Source organism: Nicotiana tabacum, chromosome 13 (assembly GCF_000715075.1).
Source record: "Nicotiana tabacum cultivar K326 chromosome 13, ASM71507v2, whole genome shotgun sequence".
NCBI lineage: Eukaryota > Viridiplantae > Streptophyta > Magnoliopsida > Solanales > Solanaceae > Nicotiana > Nicotiana tabacum.
In genome coordinates this window covers 2,910,834-2,921,650 of record NC_134092.1, presented here as the reverse complement: position 1 = coordinate 2,921,650, position 10,817 = coordinate 2,910,834, and the positions used below count along the sequence as shown (strand labels likewise).

The following is a 10,817-nucleotide window of genomic DNA, read 5'->3' as shown; positions in this document are numbered from 1 at the left end:
CCTTACATTTGGCTGCACAAAGAGTGTGTGCCTAATTTCATGTGTTCTATCTATCTAAATGCCAAAGCTCTGTTTTGTACACCAATTTCCTTTAAATAGTAGTTTTCTCCGAGCACCCTCTTCCCCTCATCATGTGCTAAAATAACTGCGAGAATATGACTAACTATATTACCCAGCATGAACAAGTTTTGGAACTAATATTTATGGTGATTTCATGGTTTTACTCCATCTTGAACGTAAATATTTTGCAAGGTTTTACTTTATCTTCCAATACCATTATTATTGCACGTACTGAAATTGTGTGATAATCATAGAATCAATTTCACGTCTTGACAACCTCTAGAAACTAGTAAGAAGATTACCAACATGTAAATTATAACTCGCATAAACCCGCTGTCCTGATTACTTGCCAGAACAACTAACACTTAGATATTATTATTAATTTTTAGTAGTCAAAAGTTATTCAAAGTTATTCTTTGATTGCTAATATTAATGTTATTTATCTTTAGTACTCCCTCCATTCCAATTTATGTGAACCTGTTTGATTGGGCACGGAGTTTAAGAAAAAATAAAGACTTTTGGAATTTGTGGTCCTAAACAAGTCAAAAAGGGGCTCAGAGTATTTGTGTGGTTATAAAAGCTTCTCATTAAGGGTAGAATTGTAAGTTTAAGCAAAATTGTTTCCAAATTTAGAAATGAATCATTCTTTTTGAAACAGACCAAAAAAAAAATAGGTTCAGGAACGGAGGGAGTAATATCTTTTCATACTAAAAATTATTTTTGAGAAATAATATTTTCCAAGAGTAACATTTTTCGTATGGAAAATAACTTCCATCATATTAAACATATTAATTAATTTGAACCCTATCGCCTCGGCCTATTTAATACCCTAAAATTCCTATTGCAGAATTATCAGTGTGCAAATGGTGGACATGCGTTTCCTACTCACCCGAAACTTTTGATTAAACATAAATAATTACTTAACACTCCAACACAAATATTATTATAATGAGTAGTACTCAACTAGTAATCATGCTACAACCTTTTACCATTTGTCAATAAGAATTGTAACGGACTAATAAGTATTTTTTTTTCCTTAATCAAAGATTTTTTGGTTTGTAATCGTCTTTATTAGGGAACACTTTACTTCTAATATTAATTTTTCGGCACGAATTAAAATTTAATTTGGGGTAATAGAAATACCAAATAGTCGCTAAAATAATAGCCAAAAATATATATATATAATACTCTGATAAATCAAATATACATATTTTATACTTTTGCTGTACAAATATAAATAATTTTGGTCAAGCGTTAAAAGTGATTGCACCTAACTCCGAGCCGATACAGATAAAATGGTTGGTGAAAGTAGTCAGCGGGTCAATCATACAAAAATCCATTACCTTTCAGTCTACCTACTCCTCCACAACAACAAATTTCAGTAATTAAAAACAGAATACAACTGGAAATCTCCTTTTGCAAAGAGCCAAAGATTCAAACTTTTAACTCTCAACATACAAATAAACCACAACAAAATACAGACAGAGAGAGAGAGAAACTAAAGAAAGATGGCACAGATTAGCAAGATGACACAAGGGATACAAACCCTTTATCCCAATTCCAATATTCATAAACCCCAAATTCCCACATTTTCACCTTCTCTTTCCTTTGGATTGAAAAATTCAGCAAAATCTATGTGGGTCTTGAACAAAGATTCATTCTTGAAAAAAGATTCAATTTTTAGGATTTCAGCATCACTGGCTACAACACAGAAACCCAATGAGATTGTTCTGCAACCAATTACAGAGATATCTGGCACTGTTAAATTGCCTGGCTCTAAATCCTTATCCAATCGTATTCTCCTTCTTGCTGCCCTATCTGAGGTAATTAAGTAGCTGATATATACACACACACATGTGTGTGTAGCCAATTTTTTGTGTGTGTGTGTTGTGGGGGCGGGGTAAGCCAACTTTTAGGGATTGTTTGGTTCACATGTTAGTTATGCCGGAATTATAATGTAGGTATCAATTATGCAATGCTTTGGTTCACATGTTAGTTACGTCGGGATTATAATGCAAGGGTTATTTATGCAATGATTAATAATGAAGGGTTTGTAGATTATAATACATGGATTAATTACGCTAGAAAAGGGCATTTTTGTCTTTACATAGTTTAATCACTTCATTGTTAAAAAATGTGTTGTTATGCCACAATTTATCCTGCATAAAGACAATACATAATTCGCGCATGATTTAATACTGCCAACCAAACGCTGCATAACATTTGGTGCATAGTTATGCGGCGACTATTTTTTTTTCTTATGCGACCAACCAAACACTATATTATCTTATGCAGATTTTTTATAATTGGATTATTATCCCTATAACCAAACGATCCCATTTGTTGAATAGCGCAATTACAATATTAGAATGACTGTGTATGCGAACAACCTATACGGCCAATATGTGGTCGAAATGATATGCTTTGCCTGCTTACAATGAAAAGAGGAAAAAAAGAAAAGAAAAAAGAATATTTTGCACCCATGATTGAAGTTTGTCATTGTTTATCATTTAGCACTTAGCATGCAAATGTTCAAACTTTTGCATACACAATTTGCTTATGGGACAGAAATGTGTTCTTAGCAACACCTTAGTCGAAGTATAAGGTGCCCTTACCAACTATGGTAATCTCTTCCAAAGCTGAAGATGGCTTGAACTACGTATATTGCATAATAGCTCTGAACCATGATCAACTTTGTGAACTTCTCTAAGCTGTGAAAGTTCACATTTTTCATTCTTTTGCATAAGATATCATTTCATTGAGGTTTCATTTGCTCTTTAACTTGAAGCTATGTCTTTTGACTTTATTGTTTGCGCTATATATTTGAACTACTTTTGTGGCCGTTAAAAGTGACTGGCCTTTGAATTTCAGGGAACAACTGTTGTTGACAATTTACTTAGTAGTGATGATATTCATTACATGCTTGGTGCGTTGAAAACACTTGGACTGAATGTAGAAGAAGACAGCGCAAACCAACGAGCAACTGTTGAAGGTTCTGGTGGGCTATTCCCTGTTGGTAAAGAGTCCAAGGAAGAAATTCAACTTTTTCTTGGAAATGCAGGAACTGCAATGCGGCCACTAACAGCAGCCGTTGTTGTAGCTGGCGGAAATTCAAGGTCTAATAGCTTCTCTCTTCATACCAATTTATTCTTTTAGGTTTCAGTTGAAGCATTTCAATGAAATGGAGCCAAATAGAGCAGAATGATTAGAGCGGAATGGTTACCACATTACTAACTTAAATTTATCATTCTCATATTATAGGTATGTACTTGATGGAGTTCCTCGAATGAGAGAGAGACCAATTGGTGATTTGGTTGATGGTCTTAAGCAACTTGGTGCAGAGGTTGATTGTTTCCTTGGTACGAAATGTCCTCCTGTTCGAATTGTCAGCAAGGGAGGTCTTCCCGGAGGGAAGGTGAGGATTACAAATTCTACTATGCCGTATCCATAATGTTAAGAAATCTTATCTTAAGCTGAAGCAGAGAAGTCTTTGCTGATAAAGTTAAGTTACTCTATGTCTGGAAGAAATTGAACTCCAAAGCCAAACACTAAATTCCTTAACAGTAATAAGTTGAATGACTACAAAGTTGTATCAAGCTCAAACACATATAGCTAGCTGTTTTTATAAGAAACAGCACTCGGGAACTACATTTCCAAACAAATCAGGAATCACAGTTCTTGTCGATGAAGAAGCTATTTAAAAGGAAATAAAAGAGTTCTCCCTCATTGCGGAATTAGCTTTTCTAATTTCTATTTATAGTTATGAGAAAATTTTGCCCAATTTTTTAGAAGAGGAACTTATTCCCTTCACTCTTCTTACTTATTCTAATATTAAATAGTTGATATGGAGACTTCTTTATAAAAAGAAGATTCAAAGAGTTCAAAAGTTACCTGTATAAGGATCTCCGGGCTTTGGTTTAGTGGTAAGAGCGCAACACGTGATGTGTGGAATAGGCGCACATCACGGGTTTGAACACTACCGGAGACAAAGTCTGGTATTTAAGTTGAGAATGGTACCGGGGCGGGCATATCCACCGAGTTTCGACCCGTACCACTGGCCTTCAAGGATTTTTTAATTATCAAAAAAACAAAAGTTACCTCTATCTCCCTTATATATTGCTTTAATTTAAAAATTATAAAACTTCAACCTTTACGATTTAAGATATGTTCTAATAAAAGAAAACAGTTAAATTTAATGGATGGAGTATCAGGCTAGTCCTAAACCAATGAGGATACTAATAATAAAACTTACCTAAAACAAGAAACTAAGAACCCTAAGGATTACTATACGTAGGACTTATAACATTACTTAATGAACAGTAATGTTGCTATTACACTGTTCTGTAAACGGTCTCTTTTGCCTGCCTTTTCCTTGTTTCGAAGCATAGAATACCATTATCATTCAGAAATTCTTGCTTTAGTTATTCTTTCTTGACTATCTTTTAGGTGAAGCTCTCTGGATCCATTAGCAGCCAATACTTGACTGCTCTCCTTATGGCTGCTCCACTGGCTTTAGGAGATGTGGAGATTGAAATCATTGACAAACTAATTTCCGTACCTTATGTCGAAATGACATTGAAGTTGATGGAGCGATTTGGTATTTCTGTGGAGCACAGTAGTAGCTGGGACAGGTTTGTTGTCCGAGGAGGTCAGAAATACAAGTAAGTCTGTTTTCAAATCATTTTAATGGCTTGAGAAGTTTATTACCAAAACTATTGAAGTAAATATTGACGTAATATTAGGTCTCCTGGAAAAGCTTATGTAGAAGGCGATGCTTCAAGTGCTAGCTACTTCTTGGCTGGAGCGGCCGTCACAGGTGGAACTATCACTGTTGAAGGTTGTGGGACAAGCAGTTTACAGGTATTGCTCTGGCCGTTTGAGCCAGGGGAGGGGTTTGCATGTTGAACTTATCTGTTATCTTTCTGTGTTGACTTTGTGGAAGCATCCTAATATGTACCCACATTTGGCCCCTGAGTTTGGTTTAGTGGTAAGAGCGCAACCCCGTAGGTGAATTAGATGCACATCGCGGGTTCGAATGCTACCACAGACAAGTCTTGTATTTAAGTGGAGAAGGATAGAGGGGTGGGCCCATTATCCATAGAGTTTTGAACTATGCACCACTAGCCCTCCGGGATTTCTCGATTATCAGATAAAGAAAAAAGTACCCACGTCTTGCTTATGTACACGTTTGGTTTTTGTTAGGTATTAAAGCATTGTGGATGAGACATTCTTAATTCTTTACAGTAGCACCCAAATCGATGAATGCATTGAGATGACTTTCAATGTCATGGTTAAACTTTCTCATTTGTGTTTTTATGTTTGCCTTTGTGAAGGGGGATGTCAAATTTGCTGAGGTTCTTGAGAAAATGGGAGCAGAAGTTACTTGGACAGAGAACAGCGTCACAGTCAAAGGACCACCAAGGAATTCTTCTGGAATGAAGCATTTGCGTGCCATTGATGTGAACATGAATAAAATGCCTGATGTTGCCATGACACTTGCTGTAGTTGCGCTTTTTGCTGATGGTCCCACTGCTATAAGAGACGGTTTGTTTTCTGGAGACCAGATCGAATTCAAAACTTTTTTTTATTTCTAACATAATTAACTAGCTGAGTGAGACCAGATCCGCTATGCTGCTATATCCATAATATTGAGAGGATTTCCTACATAATTACATACAAAATATACGCTTTGAGTGACTACTAGTCCAATATACTCTTCTGGTTTGATACAATCTAAGAATCTGAAAGTTGATTAATAATTCTACGTGTTCAACAAGCTTTAACAAGTATACAAACAAATGAGTCTATTATAGAGAGGTTTGACTGTAATGCAAATAGGTATGAGTTATTCACTTCTAGCATAATACTCTTATTTGAGCAGAGTATTATGTTGAAAGGTTGTGTATTTTCTCTCTTTTTTCCTGTTCTTTTGTTCTTTCTTTATTGTGCTAATTTAAAAATTCCTCTTTTCTGTTATCAGTTGCTAGCTGGAGAGTCAAGGAAACTGAGCGCATGATCGCCATATGCACAGAACTTAGGAAGGTAAAGTCGTTATTGGTTTTGGACACATTTGCATCTCCCAAGCCTTAGTGTAATGATGATGAAGTTGTTCGTTGTTCTTTCTTTCCTTATTCTTTCCTTTTTGCATGAATACTACAGTTGGGAGCAACTGTTGAAGAAGGACCAGACTACTGCATAATCACCCCGCCTGAAAACTTAAATGTGACCGAAATTGATACATACGACGATCACAGAATGGCCATGGCTTTTTCTCTTGCTGCTTGTGCAGATGTTCCAGTCACCATCAACGACCCCGGGTGCACGAGGAAAACTTTCCCGAACTACTTTGATGTCCTACAGCAGTACTCCAAGCATTGAAACCGCTTCACTATGTTGTAGAGTGTAAGTAAGAACAGGTAAAAGAATTTAGTTCTTGTACAAGACATGCTATAACTGGTATCTGAACCACTCTGGTGTCGACTTTAGGAGGGCATCGATCCAAGGCTTCGAACTCTTTAATTATTTGTCAAGTGATGATGTTCAATATTTTTGTTGAATGTGAGCTTCTTGTTTTTGAAGGAATGTACACTAAATAGAGTTAAGGATAACTAGTATTGGAGCAGTGTAAGGAGTACTATTTTGAACATGGGTGATTCAGTTGCTCTTTGAGAGTTATTTTTCCATGTTACTAATCAATTCTATTGCATAATATTGGTATGAGAGTTTAAACGGAATAACATGGTCAATGATGATTTATATAGCCGACTTCACCTTGTTTGAAATTGATACGTAGTTGTTGTTGTATTGATCAAATATATTAAGAAGCGCTTTACAGTAAATTCCTTCAATTCCAAGCTGCAGGAAAAGTGACTATGAAGTAAATTTTTCTCTACTTAATTTCTTTTAAACTATATATATATATATTTATTTATTTATTTTTTATTTATTTTTTTGTTAACTGGATAAGGGCAAGTCTATGCACTTCAATTGATACGCATCTGTTTGCGCACGTGTGCAGTGTAGATAATTTGTCATATAATTTAAAAAGTAAAAGAACCAGATCCTAAAAAGATTTCACAATATACTAACAAATCAATAATTATCATCACAACTAGAATCTATAATTCAGCTTCACGTTATGAATACATAAAAGTTCTTTTTGCCTTCAACATCACTCCTTTTAACTTTTTAGTTAGAATTTAGAAAGGGTGTGTAATTGAAGGAACATGCACTTTGTTGGCAATTTTTTTACATGTATTTAATTTGTAATTTTCTAATAGCTTTATTGGATATTAAGCTATTAGAGCTCTTTCTTGTTTCGGTTCAAAAGAGGTTGCGTACCTGTTGCACTAATGGATTGAATAACTTTTTTTATTATCGAGAATCGAAACATAGCATTGAGGTTGCATTAATCGAGGATACACGACGGAATGAATTGTTCTATTCCAAACTTCACCTTTAAAAAGCGTAAATTTTTTTCAAAAACTTTCTTGAATCACATGCTTTTCTCCTCGTAAGACTAAAAGAAATGAATAAATATGAAATTTTAAAAAAAAATCAAATCGCACCATGAGCAATTTCTTGTTTCAGTTCAAAAGAGGATACATGCCATCGGTGGCACTAGTGGATTGAATAATTTTTTCTTTATTGCTAACAAAGTGCATGTGTTATATTCTAGGTTAAATAATACAAGTTTTTGAATCTAAAATCTTTATTGCCAATAAAGTGCATGTGTGCTAGGTCAACTTACTGGGTTCAAAAATAGTTATCTTATTATACGGGTTTTTTTCACTTTTAGTTCGCGCCAGAAACTATTTACATTCGATAACTGAAAAAAATGTATAAAATTTATATAATTTTTGTATGTATATATATACAAAAAATATACATTTTTCGGCTGTTATTTTGAGAGCGGGTATACAGTGTCATTTTTTCTTATTATATCTATATACATTTTAACTTTTTTTTATGTACATATACATATACATAATTTGAATCGGAAGCAATATATATTTAATTCATAAAACTCCAAATTTGCTCTTAAAAAGGAGGGTCATTTGCCTTGCTTTCAAGTTTGTTTGGTGTACTACCTCAAACTAATATGTGACTCTCACGTGACTGTCCCCGAATCGAAAACAAAGGCACGGCTGAGATATGGAGAGAAAACAAATGGATTTTTTTCATTCTTTTTTTAAAAAAATATTTTTTAGGTAAGTGATTTTCCACTTATTTTTAAGTGATTGGTTGGCTAATGAAAATTATTTTGGACAAATGATTTTTTTTTTTTTTTTGAGAATGATTTAGATACGTGATTTTCCACTTATTTTTAGGTGATGCTTAATGAAAATTATTTTGGACAAATTTTTTAATTTCTTTATTCTTTATGGTCTTTGGGGAGTGAACAAAAGCAATGTGGCAGGAGATGTAAATTTCAAATATTTGACAAATAATATTATCCTCACCAATGGGTACACCAAGCATTTTATAATGTAAAGCAAATTTTTTTGTCACTCGTTTATTCGTCTCTTTTCTTTTCAATAAATAAGATAGTGAAACGACTTTTTTTCTTTTTATTAAACAATTGATATCTCTTGTTTCTCCAATTTAAAGTTGCATAAGTAACTTCTATTCATGGTTATCAATTAAAAAGGCTAACTATTTCCTGTCAAAGAAGAAAAATAACGGTAGTTTATAAATTTTTAAGGGTGTTTTTATTCTGATTTTATCTTTACATGAAAAAATGACTAAATTTTAATTATTTTTGAAACTGTAGCTATTTTTTAATTACCAGTTGTAAATCTGTCTATTTCTGATTTCCCCCCTATTTTTACCTGTAAAACACACACTTCTAATTTATAATTAGCACGCGTTAATGATTCTTAAAAACTATTGTAAGGTTCTTCTTTTAAAAGATTATAGTTATGATTTGATGTACAAAGTATAAGAAATAAGCCATTCTTTGTATCCTCTCATAAATGGAAAGAGGAAAACCATAATGATAACGTATTTAGAGCATTATACCAACATGGCACTTATGTTTCCCAAAGTATTAGAGCCATATTAGACTACGGAATGAACTTAAATTAGATAAAGAAAGAAGAAAAAATCATCATTTGTACTTGTTTTATTTTTTTGGACTTTTAAAAGACATAATATATTAAATAAGAAATGGAATTATGTGAAAAAGAAAGCATTCTTAAGCTATATTTGCAAGAAGATCATGCGACGTTAACACTTACATTTTGCCTTATCTACTCATCTTTTTTCTTAAATGGTAATTAAGCTACTCTTTTTTCCATCATAATTAAGCTATTCTTCATTTCCTTTTTATACAATAAAGATAAGTACAGAGAAGTGAGATTTGCCGTAAACACCAAGTATGAATAAATTCGATGTTAATATCACTTTAATAAGTACATGATGTGTTCTTACATAGAGTACTATTACCTAACTCAAGTTAGTTATTTACATTTCTCACAATTTTTTTACGACTTACCATAATCGATCAATATATTTTGATATAAATACTAAATGTAAGTAACACACGAGGCGTAAGAAGGGTTAATTGGATTATGAAATTTGAACAAATAAAGGTGAAAAGATAAAACAAAATAGCATACCTTAAATATAGGATCATTGCATCACACTATCATCAAAGAATTTGAAATTAGAGAGGATATTTAAAATTATCAAATTCCTATAAATCTTTTCCACCAACCAATGAAAATGTAAATTAGTAGCCCTTCATAATTAGCCCCAAAATCTCGTCCACTCCATCTCCAACAAACAATCCACATTTTACTCACACTTCAAAAACACCAAAACCTCAGTTTCCTTACCCAATCAAGAATCTCCCCTCATATTTAAAGTAAACAAATTCTGAAAATAAAGGTCCCATTTTGAGGTTTTTTTTTCACCAATCAATGTAATAATCTCCCTCCTCCCATCTCCCAACTCTTTTTCCCCACCCTATTCCCCATCCCCCACCCCCCCACCCAAAAAAAAAAAAAAAAAACCCACCCCCTCAAATCAAGTTATTTGTAAAAACTAAAAAAATATACTCTTGACAACTTGTTTGGACAACTGTTATGTATCGTATCGTATAATATTATATTGTATTGTATTGTATTGTATCGTTTTGATATATATAATGTTTGGTTAGATTGTATTGGTTGTCGTCGTTTCATGATGTCATGCGCCAACAATATGAAGGGACGAGGTAATATTATTATATAAAAAGGTAGGGTAAAGGATAAAATATGATTATTTAATAATAAAAAGGGGCAAGATGAGAGAAAAAAATAACAAAACGACGCGACCACACCAAATCGGTCGTTTCATGAAGTGACATTTTTCGTCATTACATAACAACGGGTTTAAACGATACGATACAATAAAATTTAAGGAACAATCACAACAAACATTGTGTTTGAAGTAAGAATACGATACGATACAACTGGTAACAACCATCCAAACAAGTTGTTAGGGTCATTTGGTTGGGAAACAAGTTATCTCAAAATTAATTATTTCAGGATTAATTATTCCAAAATTGTTATCCCGCCTTTCCACATGGGTAAATGTAAAATTATAATTTCGGGACTGCAATTTTATCCTAACCAAAAGCAGTATAAACTCACTTTAAATTTGTTTCCTGTATTAATTATCCTAGTACGAAACGAGCCTTAGCTTTCATTGATAAAACTCTCCGATCAAAAGCTTAATACAAAAGGTTAATCCATTTCATTAATTTACAGTTC

General features: G+C 33.3%; 1 protein-coding gene across 1 annotated transcript; it reads left to right on the top strand.

The window, feature by feature from the left end:
* The first annotated feature begins 1,328 nt into the window (after window positions 1–1,328).
* Window positions 1,329–6,735, top strand: LOC107815901 (3-phosphoshikimate 1-carboxyvinyltransferase 2-like). Its single transcript, XM_075229065.1, has 8 exons — window positions 1,329–1,883; window positions 2,932–3,176; window positions 3,322–3,475; window positions 4,507–4,721; window positions 4,803–4,920; window positions 5,394–5,604; window positions 6,041–6,102; window positions 6,220–6,735. Exons 1-8 carry the CDS (start codon window positions 1,569–1,571, stop codon window positions 6,436–6,438), a joined length of 1,539 nt encoding a protein of 512 aa, XP_075085166.1. The 5' UTR covers window positions 1,329–1,568; the 3' UTR covers window positions 6,439–6,735.
* Window positions 6,736–10,817: the final 4,082 nt, after the last annotated feature.